This window comes from Symphodus melops (assembly GCF_947650265.1).
Source record: "Symphodus melops genome assembly, chromosome: 14".
Classification (NCBI taxonomy): domain Eukaryota; kingdom Metazoa; phylum Chordata; class Actinopteri; order Labriformes; family Labridae; genus Symphodus; species Symphodus melops.
Window position 1 is genome coordinate 19,464,038 of NC_136704.1, and position 24,622 is coordinate 19,488,659.

General features: G+C 42.5%; 1 protein-coding gene across 5 annotated transcripts in view; it reads left to right on the forward strand.

Moving 5' to 3' along the window:
- The window catches only part of drosha (drosha ribonuclease III), a 115,080-nt gene that overhangs the window by 85,334 nt on the left and 5,124 nt on the right, over positions 1-24,622 (forward strand). For all 5 annotated transcript variants that reach the window (XM_079361103.1, XM_079361102.1, XM_079361101.1 and 2 more), the window contains 6 exons: positions 3,052-3,157; positions 6,055-6,196; positions 10,770-10,852; positions 12,330-12,433; positions 17,139-17,231; positions 18,224-18,270. In XM_079361103.1, coding sequence (XP_079217229.1) covers positions 3,052-3,157; positions 6,055-6,196; positions 10,770-10,852; positions 12,330-12,433; positions 17,139-17,231; positions 18,224-18,270 — 575 coding nt within the window. The remainder of the gene's footprint in view (positions 1-3,051; positions 3,158-6,054; positions 6,197-10,769; positions 10,853-12,329; positions 12,434-17,138; positions 17,232-18,223; positions 18,271-24,622) is intronic.

The following is a 24,622-nucleotide window of genomic DNA, read 5'->3' on the forward strand; positions in this document are numbered from 1 at the left end:
GGAATTTATCTCACACTTCACCTTCTCAATCTGTTCCTTCCCAGCGTATGCTCCCTGGCAGAGAGCTTTCCCCCCGGCTCACATGCAGTATGCATGGAAAGAACTCGGCAGCAAACCTGTTGACACGTGTTCACATGTACGGTACTGAAGTGCAGAGTGAGCGGGGAGTTCTCCCGAGGTCCTCGTTTCCCCTCCTCTATTAACCACCAACTCCAATCCCTACAACATCCCACCCTCATCCCTACAACATCCCACCCTCAGCTCCTTACACACTTTTTCATGTGGTTGTCAACGTGCGTTTCAACCCTCCAAAATAAAGCTCCGGGCCTCAAAGAAATAAAGTTATCTATAATCTGCTCTCTGGCACGGAACGTTTGTTTGCCATCTTGGTCTTTTTAAGTTCCTTATTTTTTTTTGTGACAGAGCAAGAATAGAAGTTTGCAAGGCTTGTTTTTTTTTTTTTTTTTTTTGTGAAATCACAGGATTGGGAATAAAAAAGACATGTTCATGGCATATTTTTTTTTTATTTATTTTTTTTTTACATTTTTCAGAAGAGGAACAGAAAATGAATCCATCAAAACTTTTCTTCTTTCAAGTGGCGCAATTTTTTGTGTCTTTACTGAAGATATATTTTTATAAAGTAAAATGGTTCCTTGTTAAGAAAAAAAAAAACTTCCACCAGCATTTAGTTTTGTAATCAAGACCACACTAACCAAGACCAAGACACACCCCAGACCAGACCAGGCCAAGACCGAGACATTCAGGGATCAAGACAGAGTCAAGACCAAGACAAATCCTCATCCTGTGTGCAGGAGGCGAGTCCCCCAGAGGAATAAAAGTCTTATAATGAACAAATTAAAGTTATTTGTTCTTTTAGAAAGAGGTTGGTTCCTTCAAATCAAAGTAATGACGCGGAATAATCTGTGCTGATCGGCCGTAGTGACCGAGACGAGACCAAGATCTTCAAAGTATAGGGTCAGCCCTGGGTTACCACATTTTAACATCTCACTTCTTTTCAGGACCTCTGCACATCTTTTATGTCAATCAATCACAAACACTTCAACCTTGAGGCCGACAAAACCAGGACATTGAACTTCACATGATTTAGGCTTAATCTGTTGGTTTTTGTGTCAGTTTGTTAATCCATAATAATCTTGGTCTTAATTATTATTTATGTGTTATTTAAGAATGTTTTGGCTCAAGATTCCTAAATGTAAAGAGTTTTTAATATTACTAATCAATCAAATATTTGTGGGTTTCAGACTTATGGGTGAACCAAATGAAGTCTTGGTTGTGAGAATTTTTGCATCATTGCAAAAACATTTAATTATTTGATAAGCAGAAATAATAATAATAATCAAGATGAAAACGTAAGGTTCCGTTCTCCTCCAAAAGTGCTGCGGCTGCAGATTTAGTGCCTCGGACGTCGTCTTGTCTCGCTCCTCTTCTTCTGTTTTCTCACAACAAACGCGGGTGAGGAAAGTGATGCCGGGGGTGGAGGGGGGGATCCCTGTGGTTCTTCAGAGATTGTTTGCTTGCCGAGCTTGACGTGTTCTTCAAAAGGACGCGATCAAACATTGTGCGACACATGAGAGAACACAGAGAGCAGAGCTGCTGATTGGTTAACTGAAATAAAAGTTAAGGAGTCTACTTTTGAGTATCAGTTTATTTTCCGTTCTTGTACAAATTTGTTCTTGTAGGAACGTTTTTTTTTTTTTTTTTTTGGATTGTTACGATCTGAAATTGAATACTTCGTCAATCGATGTCTTTGAACAGACAAGTTAATCAACAAAATAAAATGTTTTGTTAAAAAAAAAACCCTGAAGATCTCAGGCCTGTGTAAGAAGCCTCCCTGCTGTTTTAAGGCCGCTCTCTGAGCCACGCACGCACGCACGCTCCAAACAAGGCAGATGAGCCAGAAATCGGACAATAAACTTTTTTCCTTCTTTGATGTCGGCCTGAATCCTCATCTCCTACCTCTGCATCTTTCCCTCTCATCTTCAGACGTTTCCCTCCTCCCGCGAGGAGATCTCATCTATACATAGATAGACGCTCTGCTGCCTTATATACCTCCATGCTTGCATGACTCTCACTTACTCCCCCCCACCCATCCACCCACCCAAGGCTTCCTGCCTGCCTGGCACAGCACCAGCCCACATCTGCAATGCTGATCTATAATTCTGTTTAATTAATGACCTGCCTTTCACAGATGGAGAGAAAGGTAGGAAGCTGACAAACTGCATCACAGCACTGCCAGTTTTTTTTTTTTCTGGAATTTTTTTTGAGAGTTTTCCTAGGGAAAAAACATTGTGCATTTTTGTGTTCATAGGCTTTCCAACGGGGCACTCCTGCTGGTGTGGCAGAGTTGTTGTTTTTTTGTTGTTTTCCTTTTTTTTTTTTTGAAGTGTTTATTTTCTCCCAATTTGAATTGCAATCAAAGTCACTTTTCCTTCCAAAGAGCTTTTTTGCTACTTCACTCAGCCCTCCAAGGTTGTCGCACAGCCCGTCGGTACAGCTGCTCCCAGAGGCCACATATGTAATGTACATCCACCGACTACTTTCTGTTCCTGTGAAAAGCCTGATAGATTTGTGGAGCGAGCACACTGACATGAAGCTGAACAACCTCTCTCCTCCCCTCTTTTTTTTTTTTTTAACCCCATTTCTCTGAGCCCTCCGAACTCAACACACTCGCATTCTACCATCGCCTCGTTTTCTCTTTTTATTCGAAGCCTCTTAAATGCTTAAACTGCATGTAAGATATCACATTCGACAGTCTCGTTAAGCGTCAATAAAATGTGACTGAAACCAGCTCCTTCAGCTGATCAGACCACCAGACCTTTTTTGTCTAACCCGTCATATACTCCTGAAGCATTTTCAGTTTTCCTTCCTGAGGTGTTTGTTCACACATGTCCCTCACAGGAGGGCTCTCTCGACGTCAAGCCATGTGCATATTCCATATGTGTTGTAAAAACTGTGGATGCATACCCAGTTCATAGGCAGTATCAGGTGAGAAACTTTATCTTATTCTGAATTTCCTTCCGTCTCCTCCAGGGGTCACAACCAGAGGATGGAGTTCCTGGGAGACTCCATCATGCAGCTGGTGGCCACAGAATACCTCTTCATCCACTTCCCCGACCACCATGAAGGACATTTAACAGTAAGATCCGATCACACGGACAAGGACACTCTCTCTTCTTTTTTTTTTAACGTGCAGCTGTGGTGTTAGTGTGTTCCTGCTTCTGATTCTGCTTTCAAAATGTCCCTCAACCACGTAGGACGCCGATGGTGGAGCTGTTAGGTCGCGCCCCAAATGTACCGACGGTGCGGAAAATTAAGCAGGCGGCCTGGGTTCAAATCTGACCTGCTGCTCCTTCTGCACATGTCAATCCCCACTCTATCCACTGTCCTGTCAAACAGAGACAAAAGCAAAATAATAATAAAAAAAAAATCCACTTAAACAGCCTAAAAAAACAATGCACTGATCCGATATGCATTTTATTTTATTTTTTTAATAATCACTTATTTCTTCTTCTACTAAACGATAGCCTTCACAGAGAAGAGTTTGGGTAAGGCTGAGGTAAATGTGATGGGTTATTGCTTAATGATTAGTATTTATATAAAGCACTTTGTGCTGCATTATTATTCTTTGCAAAGTGCTACTCAGAGTGTGATTGATCCATTAATAGTAGTGTGTTGTTGTCGAGTGGGAAGGAGGACTGTTTCAAGTATTTATGAAACGATAGCAATCAACAACACTCTTATTAGTGGAGAAATGTTCACCAAAGGAAGCAAAGTGTTTGCGTTCTGTGTCTTTCCACCAATCAGATGCAGGCAGTATATATACTTACTCAGATTCATCCTAACCTCCAAGGCCCTGCATTACCTCGCCCCTCCTTACCTCACTGAACTCCTCCACATAAACGCACCAAATCGAACCCTCAGATCATCTCCCTCAGCCTCCTCATCCCTCCCTGCCTGCATCATGACTACCATGGGGTCCAGAACCTTCAGCTGCTCTGCACCCCTATCCCTCTGGAACTCCCTCCCACCTGACATCCGTAACATTGACTCTCTGTCCATTTGCAAAAACGTGTCTCAAAACCCACCTGTTCAAACATCTCACTTTGATCCATCCATTTCACTGCAAAACTTCTGTTTTTTATCTTATGTAAAACTGTCAACTATCTCCTTTTTAGTTTTTTTTTTTTTTTTTTTTAAACCCTGCTTGTTAAGGCACCCTTAAGTGATATGTATTATTATTCTTATTTAAAAACATAATTCCTAAAAATGTATCAGTTTATTGTCAGGAAATAGTTTTTTATATATTTTTTTTTACCTTTGGAGTGGCTACGAGCTTAGCGGCTAATATTAGCTCCGCTTGTTAGCAGCTACTTGTGTTGTTTAAACTCTGGGGTTCCTTTAGAGTGCTGAGCCGGGGCTATTCAGTAAAGTCAGCAAACACAGGGTGTAAGTATTATACACATCTATAAATGTGTTGTTTTTTTTATCCTACTTGTGTCGGAGAGGTGCAGGGACTCGGCAAACATAAATGTAAGGAGAAATGGTACCGGTTTCTACGTCTTTGTGCAACTCCCGTCTGAAGTTTCTTTAAACCGCCATTCCTCCCTTCTCCTCCCGTCTGACAGGAAGTTACAGCTGTGCTTTTGTATTTTTTTTTGTGTGTGTGTGGGAGTTTTTCTTCTCATTCCTACTTCCTCCCTGCCTACCTTCCCATCAATCTTTGATTCTCACAGTGCCAGCCAGGTACTCACCTCCTTCCCTCCTCTTTTTTTTTTTTTTTTTTTTTTTCCGGTCTCTGCTCGTTTCCACAAAGTAACTCTCTTCCTCCGCTCGCCCCACACTGCGCCTCTGTGTTTACTGTACTCCTTGTGATGGGTTATTGTCATGAGACACAATTGTTCAGTGGGCTTTTTTTTTTTTTTTTCAATAACACATCTTTTGTCGGCACATTTTCCGCCGGAGCTGTCAAGAGTCTGAAGAGATAAAGTCGTGGCATGTAACGCAGGTGCAAAGCGAATGATCGCGCTTTGAACATGCAAGTGTGTTTCCTGACAGATGGCTCCACGACTCCGTCTTCTTCTTTTCGAACGTCAGCACTTCTTTTTTTTTTTTCTTTTTTTTTTTACAAAAGGCTTGACTGCTCCAGGCCGGAGGGAAAAGAACCGGTCCAAACCTGAAAAAAAAAAAAAAAAAGAACCTTCAGCAGTCAGATCTTTATTATTCCTTCGAGTTGGAAGCTGTGACGTCATTTGTTTAAAAGCTTCCAGTGAGCTTTGGTGGTGAAGAGACTGAAAGCTCCAGCGATGCCTAAGCCCGGGAGTCAAGAAAGGGGTGCATCTGAAATGGATTTGAAATCGGGAGAAAAGTGCTCATTCAACCAGTGTGTGTGTGTGTGTGTGTGTGTGCGTACTGTGAAGGAGGGCACATCACAGCGAGAAAGATTCAGACAGTCATATTGCGTTCTATTCGCTTCGTTCCGTGTCTTGCAGCTATATTTAACATGTTTGTGTTTTTCCTTTTAGAGTCGTAAATGTACCTCGCTCCAGTCTTACATGTTGTCATCCTCCGAGCTCCGAGTCACAATGTAATATTTAACAGAGCAACGTGCAATCTCCCTGAAACATTTACTCGGCATTACCATTTCTGTCTTTGATGAATTATTCTATGTGAGGCTTGTATTTGGATGTTTCTGCGTGCTCTCCGAACACACCGCTCGTGGTCGCGTGCGTTTGCGCGGCCACACCTCGAGCACTCTCCTGACAGGTGGACATGATTCGAGCCTGTTTTTTTCTTTCTTTCCGTTGCTTAATTCTCACGTTCTAAAAAAATTGAGATCAAATGTTTTTCTGTGTATCTGAACAATGTTTGACTTCGATGTGGTGGATTTTTTAAACCGGCTTTTCTGGTTTGTCCGAATGTTTTCCACGTATCGATAGAATTAAAAAAAAAAAAAAAAAGAGAGAGAGAAATGTAGAAAAATCAGTATTAAACTGAATTTAACAAGTCTTTTGTCTTCATTTTATTCCTCCACAGTTGCTTCGCAGTTCTCTGGTAAACAACCGCACGCAGGCCAAAGTGGCGGAGGAGCTGGGCATGCAGGACTTCGCCATCACCAACGACAAAACCAAACGTCCCGTGGCTCTACGGACCAAGACTTTGGCTGACTTGTTGGAGTGTAGGTTTCACAGCTCTTCTATTCCACTGGTCAATTAATCTGTCGTAACGAGTACTAAAGGGGCCTGAATCATCATCTGACATGGAAATAAGGAGGAGGTTGCGGACTCACCAAACATGATTCCGCGGAAACCGCATCCAACTTGGTCTGTTGAGTAAAAAGCCTTAAAGCTGCACTTAGAGCTCCCTCAGCGGAAACATAGTGGTGATTGGCTCAACCTGAAATCTGTCAGTCAAATAAAACACACGAGCTTGCTGGTTATGAGGCACATTAAAAGAGAAGGGGAGATTCTGTCATCTCTCTTTTCATTGGCTGTGGCTCAGTCATTAGAGTCGGTCGCCTCTTAAGCAGAAGGTCGAGGGTTGGATCCCCAGCTCCTGCTGAAACATCTTCTGATGGGTCCTAGGGAAAGACACTTGACCCCAAGTTGCTCTGGCTGTTTCATCAGTGGCGTTTGAATGGGATTAGTTACTTCTGATGGTCACTTCACAGAGCAACCTCTGCCTTCAGGGTGTGAATGAGTGGTAGTAGTGACACGCGGTGTGAATCGCCACACAAGCTCAAAGACCATTTATCATTTGCCATCAAATCTTGATGGTTTTGAACAAACCCTTTGTAAACCTTTATTTCTCAGCTGTCTCTCTGGAATGTGCAGTTTAAGATGTCCGCATTAAGTACCCTTATTGATTCCTTTCTTCCCTCACGCTGTGGTTGATGTCAAACGATCTCTTCTCTGCCGAGGACACTCGAACATGCCCTCTTTATACATCATATTACAAACAGAATATCACCTCTACTGCCGCCAAAAATTAATCAAACTGATGATGTGTTTTTGGACTTTTACCAGTTTATTAGATGTTACCAAACAGAATGAGACATCTGAAGAATTCCTCACACAGAAACAGTGTCGGTGGATGATTAAGATCTGGTTGCTTCAGTTGTGCATCATTCTGTGACTGTTTGATCCCAGTCGACTTTGAAGTATGATTCTGGTATTTTTAGTTGGACACGCTCGTGAAATTAACCAAGGTCTGAATCAGGGAGGCAGTAAAACAATTCAGCCCATGGTTCGATACACACCTCCATGTTTGTTTTGGTTCTGACAGCCTGAACAATCAGAACTGAACTGAAAGGGTTTTTTTTTTTTTTTTTTTTGGTATTCCATTCTTCCAAATTTTCTTGACTGTTTTCTCTTCCTTGTCATTCGGGGACCCTTCCTCATTCTGCTTCTCCTAACAATTCGTTGGTGTAAAAAAAAAAGTTATGTGTCATCAAATCTGACACCAGTGTGGTCAGCTTCACCTACTTTAATGGTCATCTGGATATCAACTGGTGGGACTCACGGCCACACAATGCAACGGAGCCAATTAGTAGAGAATTACAATCAATCAATCAAACTTTATTTGTATAGCACATTTCATACAAGGTTGCATCACAAAGTGCTTCACTTCAAGTTACACAGAAACAATACAACTCCCTCCCCCACTTCACAATTTCAAAAACTAAGTAAAATACGATTAAAACAGGTACTGACGGAGCGAGAAAACACTGTCTTTCATTCTTAAATACAATGCATTGAAGCATTGTTGTACCGTAATTCATTAATCGAACGGTTCATTTCTTATATTGAGAATTGTGGCTCTGTTATTGTGCCTCACAGATCATGAGTTGTTGGCTACCACCACCATGACCAGTTGTTTGTTTGCATTGTTGGGTCCTTCAGTTTCGTTGTAAAGGGTTGGCTCAAGGGCCAACACAACCCAATGACAAAGTATCTCATTGTAGCAGAGGTGAACCTGCAACTCTTTTTTTTTTTTTTCTTCTCATTAATATTATCCTTTTTTTTTTAATGGTGGCCTTGGAGAAAGACAATGTCTCACATTAACAAAAAGGTGCAGAGACGGGTCTCTGCAACAATCCTTAATAATGTCAGAGATTCTGAATGACAATGACGACCTATCATTGGTAAAATCAAACTTTTTTTTAATGGACTCAACAAGGTCAGGTAAATTCCTCACAAGATATTTTGCAGCTATTACAGGCTGTTTGGCAGCTGCTGGCTAAAATCCCCAGATTTATTTTTTTTTTTAACCTATGAAACCATTAAGACCGGACTGGAAAAGAGGTTTAAAAATACCAGAATGACCCTCTTAGTCTTTCTTCCGTGACGTTGTCCAGTTGCCTGGAAAGGTAAGTCGGTCCTATCACTAAGGCAACAAATAGGATATAACTTTATTGATCCCCAATGGGGAAATTCGGGCGTTACAGCAGCAGCAGCAGTGCAGAATCAAAAACAAAAGTCAAAATCGAATAAAAAAAGTAACAACATAAGCATAAATACAATCCAGGTAGTAATGGGGGGATATATACAGAGGACTATAGCACGGTGGACTCAGCAGGGCAATGGAAAAGATATTAATAATACTGTGCAGTGAATGGCATGTTAAAGTGACCAGTGAAAGAATTTAAAGTGGCATTGTGATCAGAGGGTTATGTAAACAGTATTGACTGTTATAAGCATAATAAATATAGTGCAGTTTGACTGGAGTATAGATATATAGTTATAATAATATAAGAGTGTATTGTAATAATGTAATATATAATATAGATAGTATAGTAGATACAAAATAGAAATACAGCCCAACTGAGAGCCACTGTATTTTTCTTTCAAATAAACACCAGCCTCACTTACTGTCGATGCATTAAGGTCGAGTTTGTCTTCAATCGCCGACTAAAAGGAAATTATACCGCTGAAATAGAAAATAGGAACCCCGCAGTACTGTGCGATTAAAAGGGCATTACTTAAGGGTTTATATGTCGACTCTGTTTGATTTTGTTCAACATTATATTCTGTCCTGTTTCTGTTTCTCCTGTTTCTCTTAACGCAGCCATATTTGACTTTTGATTATGAATACAAGTTTCAAACTGTGAGCTGCACTGTATGTGGTCTGCTCTGCACCGAGGCAGTTTTCCATTTGATTAGATAAAAGGTAGAAAGTCGTAGTCCTGGTAATTTAATTGACTTAGCGCCTTATTATTGACATGTGTAATAAGTGGACAAAGACAAGCGCTCCAGCTGTGAGCTCTGTGGGTTAACACAAGGTTCCAGGGACAGCAGCACTATTAGTCACTACTTTAATCGGGTGCTCGTGACGTGTATTTCTGGGGCACCTTTCAGACCCAACTACGAAGTGAAAAACGAGCCCATTGGGAAACATTTACGAGACTAGAATGGATACAAAAACCCGCCATCGAAATAGCCAGAGATTAAGAATAAGTTGTTTCAAATATATTGGAAAGCAGCAACAAACAGAATTCTCCAATTCCACGATAGACCAATCAGGCGTGCCAAAAAAAAAAAAGTAATGTGATTCCGAAACAGTGATGCCATTTTGCTTAAACAAATCATTGTTTCTTTTCCTGAAAAAAATCTCATCAGGATCATCGTATCACTGCTACCCTTAATTGGATTGATGGATTTCCCTGAACGTCTCTAAAACATGTTGGGAATAAGGCCTCGACTTCAGGACGGTCTTCCTTTTTAGATTGCGACTTTTATTACGTAGCCTCAAGTTTGGATATAAAAGCATACATTACCCCAATCCTGAAGTCTGAAAATATGAAACCAATTGTAAGTTCTTGTTTTATTAAACTGTTCATGGGGGTATAAAATCAAATCAATGTATCAAAAGAGGTAATTAGAGCAAGTTTTCTTTAAACTTCATGCACACTCCTTGAAACCGAGGGAGCTGGCAGCTTCAGGGAGAATCGGGCTGAAAGGGAGAAAGTGAAGCGGCCATTACAGATTGGCAGAAAAAAAAACAGAGGAGAAAAAGAAAGAAAAAAAAAAAAAAGCACTGATGCGTTTCCAGGTCAGCCTTCAATAGGCAGACCTTAATACAAGAGCTTCATATCATTTGCCTTTCAAATGATCCTTCAGAGTGCGGGCTGGAGCAGAGTTGGCGACACAGGAAGGGGACGAGGGTCAGCGCTGAAAATGAGTGCAGCTCTTACGGCATATGAACAGCCGTGCCCTGCAGCTACAGCGGGCCCCCTCGCTGGCCTCCTGAAATATTACCTATTATTCCTCTCATGTCCCACTGTCTTAGTCACTGAGATGAGCAGACGCACTGGCGGCTAATAGAAGAGGAAAACAAAAGGGACAGCCGGGAGATGAAGATGACACCCACCACCTACTGCTTACATTTCAAACCCTTTTTTTTTTTTCTCCACAGCTCGGTTATTCTCAATTTGTCTTGACGTACAGCTTTATCTTATACACTATAAAGATGTTTCAGTGAACTCTGTGTGGCCCTCACTTTACTCATTTCCTGTTTGAAGTAAAAGGCAGGATCTTCAGAGCCTTCTTTTTCAAATAGTTGATATTAACATCAAGCCACTTTGCTGTTGAGTGCCACAGTTGATTCCCCTCCTCCGCTTTTGTTTTATTTACTTGAAATCAGGCGGCGAGCAGGAAATAGAAGCCACACATCACCTGCCATCTTTTATTGATTTTCTTTTATATATATATATATTTATATATAACCACTTTCTTTCTGTGTTTGTCCCGCAGCTTTCATCGCAGCTCTCTACATTGACAAAGATCTGGAGTATGTGCACACCTTCATGAACGTCTGCTTCTTCCCCCGGCTGAAGGTGAGCCCTTATTGATGGCCGTTCACCGCTCGCGGTCTGATCAATGAGCCGCTGAGCCGGGCACCTTCGAGACAAAGAAGCAGGGAGATGACGACGACGACGACGAGGGGAGCTAATGGCTGGGCCTTAATGGGGCTAGAATCGACGGGAGGTCTCAAGTGGCGCTCGGCTCTTTACTGCCTCGTGACGGATGCTTGATCGCTATTTTAGTCATCTTTAACAGGAACCGCAACTGTGTGTTTTCTATTGGTTTCCGAGGAGTGCTTGAGCTGTCACTGGCGTCCACTTCTCGGCTCTTGTAAGAGTTGCACAGATCGAGGAAGCCTCACTCAAGCCTCCGATGGTCAGATGTGAGTTGAGGATGAAAGGCATTTTCTTCACAAGCACCATTGCGTTCTCCAAATTTAGACAGAAGAGCCCTGAGCCACAAAGTATCGCATACACTCTCGTATCTAAACAGGCATGCGCAGACGAGTGCTCTCACACACACACACACACACATGCTCACAAAGGAGGACTGTACCCACCCAGCGTGGACCTCTCCTTGTGAAGATGCTGCAGTGGTCTGATATTCCATGCTAATTGCTGTCTTGGTGTGCCTCTCCAGGGAGAATCTGCAGCTCTGGAGGAGCTGAGCTTTGCGTCATGGTCGCTGCAAGAGAGCACCTCATTTCCACTTCCAAGAGAAAAGTTGTGAAACAGCCAGCACGTCTCCTTACATAGCCTTCTGGAAACCACAGCGTCGCACACTGTGCTGCTTCATCCAATTTGGATGGAAATAGAGAGGCAAAAAAAAAAAAAACAGGGACATAAACGCTCCTTTTTCCTTATGTTCGCTCCTTCTCTTGTGAAGAAAGCACAGCTATATGCTACGCTCTTTTTCAAAACAGCCTAATTTCTCTGCTTTGGGCTAAAGGGGGTGTAGATGCCCCCTAGAGAGAGCAAAAGTGGGAAGCAGAAAAAGGAAAGTAAAGCGCAAAAGCAAGAGAGATGGAGAGGTTGGAGGGAGGCAGAGCAGGAGAGCGCTAGCAACAGAAGCAGAGGCACTCTTTGTAGAAAATTAATAGGAGCAGACAGTTCTGGATTCAAAGTCTGCCTTTTTATGACAAGGCTGCTTCCCTGTTAATGGAAGGGCTTTTAGAAGTCCCTGTTGGATAAGAGAAATGTATCAGGGCTGCACACCTGGGAGACTCCCAGACGCTCTTTATATCTGGACGGGGATTGGCTTTTGTCTTAAGTAGCCAGTGATTTGTACTCACCGTGAAGACACAGATGGAGAGCCAGTGAGGGAGAGAGCAAATAAGCGAGGGGGTAAAAATGGTACAGAGGGTCAGAGCAGGAATGAAATAAAAGCATTTGTGAATGAGAGAAAGAGGGAGGGTTTGTTACTTGCAGCGCTTTTTTTTTTTTCCCTCGAAGTTTCTGCCTCTGTAAAAGAAGTTGATTAAATGTGATTTGTTTGTTCATTGTGTTGCAGGAGTTTATTCTGAACCAGGACTGGAACGACCCCAAGTCTCAGCTGCAGCAGTGCTGTTTGACCCTGAGAACGGAGGGCAAGGAGCCCGATATCCCGCTGTACAAGTAAGGACCCGCTAACACTGCAGTTGATGTCGAGTTCTCAGAACTTCCACGATCATGCAATTTAATCTTCCAAAAGAGGCATTTTATTCAGCTCAACTGGTCGTTTTGCTAATGCCTCTCCTTACCAAACGGGAGAATCTATTCCCCACTGGTTCAAGTGTATCTGCTGAATCTCCTGTCAGGAGTTCATAGCTGGTTAGGTAAGTGGCTGATAATAACAGTGGTACAGCTGTATGGTCTTCATAAAAGGAGCCCATTAACAACAAGTTCTTTTATTTGCCTGTAAGCACTGCTGCCAGGTGGCTGTCAGACGAGGGGATTGACAGCACTCGAGTCCATATTTTCCACCTCCAAGAATGCTGGTGGAAGTGGAGTAGTGAGGTGCTTGTTTCGAGACAAGGATGACAATTTCCATCTGAAAGCATTTCTTCCACATGTACAAGACAAAGAGAGGAATGTTCCGCTTTGTCCACCGGGGGCGCCAAAATCAACACTAGAATCTATAGGTTGGCCTTCAAATGTGCTTGGTGTTCTATAGGTGGGTATTAAATCAAAAAACAAAATCGAAAGTTAATCTCAGACCCCATTTCCAATATGGTGTCCAACACCAATGGACATCAAAAGTCCACTTCAGGGGCCAGTTTCAGACCTCACTGAGCTCTGCCCATGTTTATATACAGTCCATGGTTTGTAACCCAGTTTGACTATCCCAGCCCAAAAAGATCTGGCTCCGCCCCTTTCTCAGAATAACTGACTCAATGTACCCTTACACATGGAGGACTTTGCTCCTACCTGCTTACCTCAGTAAAACCAGAATCATGGGACCCTGTCCTAAATATCATATTTAGTATTTAATCCAAAATGTGTTTTTATGTAACCTTAAAAATGTGATATTTTTACCCCAATGAGACCTAAACTTGATCATACACCTGCCATCCTCACCAACAGTCCCAAGGAACCTAAGAGAGCTCAGGAGCTCCCAGAAAAAAGGAGAGGTTAGAATATAAAGGTAGTGACGAGCAGTAATAAGATATGAAAGCTGGGAGAGAGAGAGGGAGAGAGAGATAAGAGATCCTGGTGCCAGTTCCCCCAGTAGTCTAGGCTTATAGCAGCATAACTATGAGCTGGTCCTAAGCCAGCCCTAACTATAAGATTTATCAAAAAGAAAAGTTTAGAAAAAGAAAAAAAGAAATAGAAAAAGTCTATTCTTAAAAGTACCTAGTGTGTCTGCCTCCCGGACCCCAACTGGTAGATGATTTCAAAGGAGCGGTGCCTGATAACTTTCTTACATTTCTTACATGTAAGAAATGAATGTGTTTATCGCCGTGTGTTCAGCCTGACCCAGAGTTGGTTATAACAGGTTCAGCGAGGCATCACATGGGCCCACAATTCACAGTGAGGGAAATGAAATGGCACAAACATAATTCACAGGACTTTTCTTCCCTCCGTTGGTCCCTGAACATTGTGAATAGCTGTGTAAATGTCTCTGTTGTTGTGATAAGTAAACACACCCAAAGAGACCTCTTATTTGACAAAAGGTCAAGGAGCAAGTGTCATTTGACAGAATGCTTTTCAGAACTGCCATGAAGCAGTGTGTTTGTCGCCATAGAAACTGACAAACAGTGTTTTCTCCGAGGGGAAAAAAGAGGGTCAGCTGAATGTGTATAGGCGTTCGGAGACGGAACACTTTTATGTTCAATGAACTCGAACGATCCATCCTTTAATAGGTTCCTTCTTTCTCCCTTTCCGTCTTCATTGTGTTTATGTGAATATTTTTCCAACGCTCCTCTATTTATTATTCTCTCTATCTGCCCGACGCATGGTGATTTTTGACACAGCACAACTCTGACACAACAATCAACACTTCCCTCCAACTCTATTGCCCCAAAGAACGTGGACGCGAAGCAAATCAGATGCTTCTGTCTGACTTGAATTCCAACATTCAAAAGCACAATGCTCACACAAGAAAAGCTTCCATAAAGCTCTCCATTGCTGAGTTGAGGCTTTTGCAACATCCTTGAGTGAAATAATCAATTTTATTGTTAACAATCAAAGAATGAACGGGAGCAGTCACATCTTGTGACCTGACCCTTCCATTGGTCAATTCACTTTATTCACAACAAGGCCAGTTCCATTTTTTTTCAACCTCTTGTTCAAGATGGGAAGCTCAAATGGTGTAATAATGTTTTTTCTATGTTCAAGGTTTGTATAGCTCATTTTTAAATAGAGAACCTTACACATCATTATAATTATAATAACTGCTTATACAGAAGCTGAAAAGAGATCGCGAAGCATTGGAATCTGTTGGGTTGGCTTGATTCTACATCTACAACAGAAAGGCACACGTAACATTAGCATAAAACCGTTTAGTTTACAACACAATTTGAAAGTGTTAGGAGAAAGGAAAGGCCTTCGTTTTGAGCTAACTGTAATGCTAGCTTAGATTGTTGATTGCAAATATCTCCAAACTGTTATTACAACTGCTTAATGTGAGTGAAAAACAGTGACTATAGGAAATAGAAGCTAGTTTTTTTTTGGCTGAATGCTAACAACTGTTTGCTTGCTAGCTTTCACTGGGTGAGTGCGGCGAGAGCCGTGGTCTGTTGAAGGTGCAACGCTGTTTTGCTTGTGACAGCAACTTAGGGTCATAGGGTGCATTTTGTAACCACGAGGAATATCTTCACTGAGCGCTTATCCTTTCATCAGGGCACAAGAACCTTTATTGATTATTTAAGTCAAGTGGATACTTGTTCGATATCTTATTAACTCTTTATATAATAAAGCTCTCTTGCACTTCAGAAGATCTTCATTATGGACACTAATCACTTTGTAGTTCTTCCTTTGTGTTCTTTTTTCATCTCTATTTTCTCTCTTGTTTGTGTTTTTATCTCGTCTTTTGTTGCTGGGTTGAACAACACTTCTTTGTCGACAGAATGACAATGGCATAAAAGTATCCTTTCTTTTACTCTTGAAAACAATCTGATGTAGAAACTCAACCAAATCCTAGCTCCTGGTTGAATGCTTCTCTTGAGCTAGCTAACAGTTCAAATTTGTCATTTTAACCAAAGAAATGTGGCCCAGTTTCTGCATTGATTCCACTGATTGGTTTATTGAAAAATATGTTATTGTCAGACTGCCTGCAACTTGTCTTGCATCACTAAAGCTCTGTTTGCGCCATAGTAAAAGACATGACACAAAGCTACGGTAAATACATTTGGGATTTCAAAGTTTGTCAGTTGTTGAAGAAATAAAAAGTGGGAAATCTTCACATTGTGTTTGATATAACCAGGAAAACAGAAAAAACGACAAATAATTCGAACAGTAATTGTTTTAACTTCCCACCCTGTGTGACGTCAGAGGGAGATGGTTGGGTGAATACTGCAAGAGTGTCTACAGGAGCTGTCTGGATTTGTTGAACAAGTTTTAAAAGGTAGAAAAAAAAGAAAAAAAAAACCATAGGGTGAGACCGAGGTGTGAGCCAGATGGAAGGGGCCTAAACGATCACAGGAGGGCAGGAAAGGACACCGAAAAGGCTGGAAGAATGGGAGTTAATGCACCAGGTCCCCTGCTAAAGGTTCCCTGGTGAATGTGTCTGCCTGATGACAGATTCACACCTCAACCCCAGCAGCATCACTTTACCGTACATCTCGTCTGGGCAGGACACACCAGGGAGCGCGCGCGCGCACACACACACACACACACACACCCTGCTACATTGTGCAGAGAATGGCCTCAGACAGTAAGTAGCTGCTTTTAGTGCGAGCCGAAGCTTGTACAGACCCTCTACGGTGCCGTTTCTTTCTCCCTCGCACACTTCCATCTGTGCGCAGCCTTGAAGTTGACAACTTCCCAACAGCTCACAGATTTCCTTTTCATTCCGTCTCGTTTTGTGTTATTTTAGCAGCGTGATAATTCCAAGTGACACGCTCTCCCTGTTGAGAGTTGGCTTAAAGCTTGGCGCACTAAAATCTTATTTGCTGCACACATGCTATGTGCCTCTTCATTTGTAAGTGAGAAAGGAAGTCTGAATTATTGATAACGTGTCATAAGTGACCACATTGCATTAAAAATGGATTGCCCTCCTGAAATAAGTAAATTGTCTGTGAATAATTTAGGTGACTCACAGCTTGGGTCTGGGATGTTTATGCTAATGTTAACATTTCTAACATCTCCCAAGTTTTGTCTGCCGTCTTGTACACACGTCCCCGCAGAAATGACAGGCTGTTTTTCTTTTCAATGAGGTACATCTGTAAATGAACTGCGAGAGATATTCTCCTGCCGTCCCTCTGCTGCCTGGCTCCTCCTTAGCAAATACTCTCTCAAAGAGTTTTGTCATTCTTTTATTTCAGTTCCGCTTCCAACATGTCTTTTTTTTTTTTTTTCCCCAATCACAGATCTTGGTTTCTGAAGGTGATTGGTGTGGCGAGTTTGGAAGGCTTTAAAAGTTGTTTATTTGTCCCTCAGATGGCTCGCGCTCCTCCTCCCAACCCGCCGCTTGAGATGAATTATATTTGTTCCAATTGAAACTTCTTCTTTTTCCCCCCCCCCGCCCTAACTCGCTTGCTTTTTCTTGTTATTTCTCTGAAGGACAATGTCCGCGAGTGTCCTTGTGCCTTTTTTTCCCCCCACCATGTGCTTTTATTTCAAAACTCTCGCTCCAGCCTTCTCCGTCTCATCCAATACTTTCTTGCGTTTGAATTTGCAGGACCCTGCAGACAGTTGGGCCGTCGCATGCCCGCACCTACACCGTCGCTGTGTATTTCAAAGGGGAGCGAATCGGCTGTGGCAAAGGCCCAAGGTGAGTGAGACAGTGCAATGTAATAAGACACAACAAAACAAGGCGCTCCACTTCTCAATGCGCCGCTAATGGGCCCGAGAATAATGGCTGTGCTTTATTGATGGTGTTTATTATAGCAATTAAGCTCTTGTTGGCCTATTCTACTGGGAGAGACATTATGCAGAATGAAAATGAATCGATTCATTATTGATTTGACGTAAATTGCGTTATGAAAATATCACTTTGTGCATTAGAGAAGAGTCTGTGACCAGGCGACACTGCATCTAAGGCTGTGTTTATGTCTACCTGGGTTATTGTGTTCACAGCGGGACGGGGACGCTTGTGTGTGCATGTTTGTGTTATTTGTCTTGCGCTCGCACATTCACGCTTTTGTTAAGTAAAGAAAAGTGAGTCCCTGCAAACGAAGACCTTTTCAGGGTTGGAAGGGTTGACTATAAAGCTGCAGCTGAGCCTGCGAGAAATGAAACCCAAATCCATCCAACATCTTTCAGCAAGCCCCCCCCCCCCCCACTGGCTTCCACCACCACCACCTCCCTTTCACTCCCCCATGTGTGGAAATCCCCTCCACCGGCCCCCCCTACTTGAAAGCGCTCTCTCTTGCTCTAAGCTGGCGATAACTTTGTCCCTTCCATAGGATCTTTGACAGCTTACTGTTTTTGTATTTACATGACTTAAGCTCCCAGCCACCTCCGCCGCTGGGCCATGATCACACAGCGCATAATATATACGGAGGGACGGTGAATCGCAGGCGTAAACAGTGCCCAGCGTAGAGCCGCCAATAGGCTTACCTTTTTGAAATGTGCGCGCCGTGTTACCTGAGATTGTTTGGCAAAAGGGCTCTTTCAAAACAAATATAATGCACTTTCGATAATCCGCTCCGTATTGGGGCCATTTTTTTTTTCTTTTTTTTTTTTTTTAAATGTTTTGAATATGCTAAAGACCTTTTCTCCTCTCTCTTTCTCCGTCTCCTCTTTCAAATATTTCTAATCTAGTATCCAACAGGCAGAAATGGGAGCTGCGATGGATGCGCTTGAAAAATGTGAGTTGTTTGGCAAACCCCCCCTCCCCTTCACAAACCCACACACGCGCACACACACACACACACCCACACACAGTCATATTCACACTTTAAGCCTCAGTGTTGAATATTAGCCTTGGCTGTACAGTATGCAAGATGGCTGGCAGAGAGCTGTGGCCTGAGCTGCCGGTTGGCTGCGACATATAGGACATTAGGCTGTTTGAAGTGCTAGCCCAGAGCACAGGCATGAGGCCTAGCCAGGGATGGAGAAGCACTAATAAAACAAGGGCGGGGGAGCTAAGCCTCCTCGAACATGTCGATCATCCCGTGGGACTTGAGGAAGTTTGTGTCGAGGACCAAAGTTTTTGTGTGTGTGTGTTTTTTTTTTTTGTTTTTTTTTTTCGAGCCCTTTTAAACACCAAGAGAGCGAGGCTTCGAGCTCCGTGCTCAACGCTGCTCTTCACTTCTGAAGGAGTGCGCCTGACGTGTTCCTCGCACACCGCCTCAACCCCTTGGCTGCTTTTCAAGCTTGTCATCAACCACCACTTAAGGAGAATAGATAGTGGGTTTTAGGTATTTACAAAGTCTTGTTCACTGCCAAGTAAAACTACAATTACACGGCTCTCAGAGACACATCTATGAACTATTTCCATTATCAGCTCTTCTACTCAATGCAGAAGTGTGTGTGTGGATGAATAAGACCGTACTGAGTGTGTAAAGACTTGGGTAAGTAAGTGATTTTTTTTTTTTTTGGACTGGCCTCGCTCTGCATCTCTGTGACCACCGCATTAATCAAATATATAATCTGTTCTTTACTCAACTAATTAGCTGGAGGTGAACACAAATGGTTTCGTTGGAACAGGTCTGCGAAAGCTGCAGAGGGCAGACGGGTCAAGCTTTGATTTGGTTTGAGCTCATAAAATGAGGCCTCCAGCCATTCGTGATGGATACTGTTTGTGCGCCGGAGCTTTAGCATTTTATGAAACATTAGCGTCAGAGGGTGCTATTATGAAAAGACCTCTCTCTCTCGCTCCCTCTCTCTCTTTAAGTCTGCATCTGCTCCCCCGCTCTCCCTTCCCCTCACCTCGCTCCCTCCCTCCTTATCAGGGGGCGTAGTTCAGTGCACACACTCTCTCTCCTGTGTCTTCCTCCCTCCCTTAATTCCTCCCATTTCCTCTCCCCAGTGTACACCTCTGTCACCATGATTGATAGATGCTCATTGCGAGTAAATGAACATTTCCCCCCTCATAAATTGCTGTTTCATGTGACTAGATTAGCAATGCCTTTTAAAAGGTCAGTTGATTTAAAATCCGCACCACAAGTCTTCCTTCCTTCCACGCAAAAATGCTTCCAGTTCAGGGACTTTGTTTGACTTTGGAGAAGTCACTTCATTTACGAGTCACCCCGAAAAACTCGATGCCCCTTTTTCCTTTCACCCGGAGTGCCTGAGGTGAGCGCGTCAATTATTTAGAAAGGACCAAATATTACTCCTCTTAATAATAGAGTAGGAACAAACTCCTACTCCTAGTATAATCCTCCAACACAAATGTGCCCCATCAAAGCATATCCACCGTGTGAGTTTATTTTTTTCTACTGACAGGTTCAGATTTAAATGTCTGACAACATTAAAGGAATGGTGGGTGAAGAAATAGCTTATTTTGGTATGGTAAGATCTTTTTTTTTTTTTTTTTAACCAGGAGCAGATGTTACATCACTCCCTTCAAAGAGTCTGACTCATTTGCAAAAAAAAAAAAAAAAAAGTTAGTATTTGATCTCAAAGAACACAGGAGTCATTGGTCTACTAAGCCTTAACAGGTAAGTTTCTGTCTCTGTTGGATTTGAGCTTATATTTCAAAACAGGTCACAATGATACAAACAGCCTTCAACAAGCCACTCTCGTTTTCTGCAAATTAGATTTAAACATTTTATCAATCAATAGTTTGGTGGCTATAAGTGGAGCACTGTAGCGTCTCTTTTTGGCAACAGCAAAACCAAAAAAAAGCTGAGCAGTCCTTTATGCGATGTAATGATACATAGAAAACAATCGTTGTTAGGCTGGTTACACACTAGACAACATTTAAATCTTTACAGGTTTTTAAAAAGAAAAACACAAAAAAAACCATGAGAGACCCAAAACATAAGGACAGTTTTAGGCGATTCAGCCAGAAAGCGAGACCACACATCTCACAGAAGTGACTTCAGAAAAAAAATAAAAATCTAGCCCAAATAGAGCCACAAAATCGTGTCGTGTGTCGCCAGCTTTAGCCGACTCACTTCAATCAAACACATCTTTACAGCCGATCGCAGCTGCTGGTTGGAGCAATCCACTGAAGCCAACCCAGAACTTGTAAAACATTTGACTTACTTACTTTGTCACCAAGGCATATTTAAGTATTGTATACCAAAGTTTGGCAATGCCTCTGTAAAAAAAAAAAAAAAAAAAAAAAAAGGATTAAAATTGAAGTACTGCTTTTCTGCGTGCCGTTGAGTTTGGAAGTATTGATCAAACACACACAAGCTCTTGGAACTAAAATAAATGAAACAGTTCATATTATACCAAAAAATCTTTTCAATAATATAATCAATCCTTATTTGCAGCCCTAATTTGGTTGCTTCAAGTTGTAAGATTTCCACCAGTGGATCGGTGATTCTTCCACCATCCATCATTCACAGGTAGGGTCTCATTATTCAGAGGTCGTTCTCCTCTCAGATCTTATTTCATGTATTTTCTTTTTTTCCATTCAGGCCTAAATTAATCACTTCTTTGTCATAAATGGCTCATCCTTCCTCTCTGGTTTCATTGTTGAAAACATCATCTTGTTGGGACGAATATGCAAGGTAAGGGCTTAAAAAAACGCGCCTTTGAAGAATGTGTGCATCTCCTGGCCATGAGCTGTTATAATGAGCCCGGAGCTCCTCTGCTGCAGAACCGCCTAACCCGTCAACTCCAATCCCAGCCACATTGTCTCTCATGTGATTGTCAAGGGCCTCGCTTCATTTGTTCGCGTAGCAAGACTAATCAAGGACATTAGCCCTGGTGTCATGTAATTCGTCATTGATTGTCTTGTTGGCCCTCACTGCAGCATCGGCTACATTACTCCTCCTGTACAGCAGTGCTACCTTGTGTAACACTCCGATCGAAAGCAGCTCCCCGCGACGTGTCAGGATTCATTTCCATGTTTTATTTAAGGCCTCCTCGAGTATCAGGAGCGCTTTGAGCCGGTTTGAACTTTTTGTTTCTGCTGCAGCGCTCTTTCCTGGCAGACAGGATCCGCCGCTCCGGCAGTGTCGGAGAGGTGAAAGACATGACTGCGTTCGGTCAGACAGCTGAGAGCTCATTAAAGAGACCCAGGCCCCGATATTTGGTGCATGTGCTGTCTGTAGCCGATGCGCTGGTGGCTCGGCTTATTCACATTTCATTACTTGATGGCCGACGTTTTTTGACAGTCTCCTGCCCGTATCCGTCAAGGCAGGATTAAATGTTAACCAAGGCCCAGACTGGGAGCAACATGAGCGCTAACAAATCGAGCTGAGAGCAGCCAGGTAGGGTAACCAAGTCGAGGGAAAGAAAGAGTCGTGGGTGCAGAGTTTCCCAGACCCTGAGGCTGCGTGCACCACGCGCCATTAGGTCTAAGGCGACATCAAATATACATGGAAACGGCTTAGCCATTTATCATTTATCCTTACAGATAGTACTGGCTCTGTGTTGAGTCTCCAACCTCTCTCTCTAAGACTCAACCATCTCCCCTTCATTTTTTTTTTAGCTTCCTCACAGCTGCTTGTTTCTCAAACAATGGAATATCTGTCTAATATGAGAAGGAGCCTAAATCTGGCCAGTAGCTGGAAGGGGACTACATTTTTTTCCCTCGGCTTTCTTTAAACCTCTTAATCTCCGGATAAAAGCATTGGATGGATTGAGGCAAAGTAAAGTACAGTATGCAGGATCTCTATTCACTGGCTTGGGTCTTTTGTTTGCCCTTTGGCATGGCAGGGAAATCCCTTCATCAGCATCGCTATACAGGCGCACTATTGGCTTGTTGACTGATGTGGTGCTCTTGAGCTCTAGGTGATAGACTCAGCAGATGAAAGTCTATTGTGCAGTCGCCTCACAGCTCGAGATTAGTCTGAATAGTGAACGCCTAAGTGAAAGGACACTGTATGTTCTCGTGCCCTTAAAAGAGGAGCTGATCCCTCATCACAGATTCCTCATCCAGCCGCCGTGCGGGCGCATTCCAGCGCTGCGCTGTCGGAGTGCATAACAAGCCGTCTTGTTGCTGAGGCCTTGACTGCTTCTTTGCTCGGAAAGCAGCTACACCCCAAATCTCGAGATCTCCTTCCTTGGGAGGAATCACTGCATTGTCAATAAACAAAAGACCTGAGCTGAGCTAAGTGCGTCCACGCCATGACCAAATGATCAGTATTCAGAGAGCAGATGATCTCAAAGGTGTTTTTTTTCTCTCTCTCTCTCTCCAGAACACTGGACAGTTGAGAATTCTCAATATGTCTTTGTGATGGCCAACACAGAGCGAAATGAAAAGCCTTGTGTATTCTTTAGCAACTCCACTCCACTTGACGCCTGCTTCTTGTGAACATGTTAAACAATGTAAATGGCCAAACCTTTTTTTTTTTTTTTTTTTTTTTTCCTCTCGAGTGGGTTATTCTCAAGTCATCTCCAAGGGAAAAATGCTGGTGATTTCCATATTTTAAGTGCAATATGTAGTTTTCTTTCCTAGGCGTACTGGGGGTGCCTCGCTCACCCAAAGCATATTGGAATGGATTGTGTTTCTGTGTGTATCCAAGCATGTGTGTCTGTCTCAAATGTCTTAAAATCATTTTTTTTTTTTTTCATTCAGGATTTTCTTTATTTGATCCTGCTCTTTCTTTTAATAGGATATTGCTGTTATCTTTGACTTTTTCTCCGTGTTGCCATAATGAGGACTGAGGAGTATTGAAAGAGGAAGAATGGATGACCTCTATCCTCAAAATTCAAACAGTGGTTTTTAAGAAACGCAGGTTTTGCCAGGATTTTCTTTTTTTTTATTCTAATCACATGAATATGTTGAAGACAAATTGTCTAAACGGTAGGGCCGTACCCAAGTCAAAATGATGTCAGATTTTGGCTGGCCAGTACAAATCTTAGACTATTTGATCCGGTGCTATTTTCGTTAGCATGGATTGTGACTATAAATGTTCATCCACAGTTTTAACATAACAATGACAAGCTAAAGAAATAGATCTTTAACTCTGACCACAGGTACGTTTTGTTTTCCTTAACGATACGAGGCGGGACTACAAATGCTAACGGCAGGATATTTTCCCCACTTTCCGTCCAATCTGTGCGGGGGAAAAAAATACAAGCAGGGTGGAGCAGATGTGTTTGTGCTGCCGGAGGGAGCGCCTGCTTCCGTGTGTGTGGAGCAGAGCGACAGAGAGAGAGAGTACAAGCTGATAGGATAACTTGATGTTACTTTCGTAACCCTGGTTCTCTGAGCTGAATGAGTTAGCGGTCTGTGAGCTAACGATAGCCTAGCAAAGCGGTGAGTGACTGAGGCTTTACGGCATATCAGTAAGCTTATAACGCTAACATTTCCTTTAATAATGATCAGTTGAATCTGTAGCCCTTCTGTGCTATGATGTATGCCAAAGTTAGAAGTTTAAAAAAAATAAACTCTTAAAGTGTAACAGTATTGTCATGAGTATGATGCTTCAGTTCTTAGAGTACTGGTAATATTAGTGTGTTCTCTGTGAGTGTTTTATTATTATTATGGGGGGGACACAGATTGCCCAAACAGAGGTGTTTCAGGGGCACGATGGGATCAGCAGGGGAGTGCAGCGCTGTGTGTGTGTGTGTGTGTGTGTGTGTGTGTCCAAGGTAATGTGAGTTCACAGACTGGGACACTAAAGTTTCTCTGTTGCTGAATCAATATGAATGTATTACTAGCAGCGCTGATTTGGAACTACACGCTGACAAGGGCTGAAGTTCAGTCTGCAACGATGTTGGGTCTGCATTTCTTTGTGTACAATGACCCAGCTATAACAAAAAAAAAAGCCCTTTAAGTGCAGAGATTAACTTTTGATTGACTATTGACCTGACTTGTTGAAATGCAATTCAACTTCGAGTCCTTTCAGCTGATGATTCGAATCATTGACTTTTAAGGGGCAGCCCCACTAAACTGCAAGGCCGTTTGTGTCGCTCCTAACCAATTTCTCCTTGAAGTATAGTTTCCCGTGCCAAGACCGGAGGACACAACTGTTAAGTCTATAAAATGATACAAATGATTGAAAAAATCTCACATCTTCTGAAAGTAAAAGCCAACATGCCTCCGTCCAACACACTAAAACTTCCAATCCTAAAGAGAGTGACATACTGTAC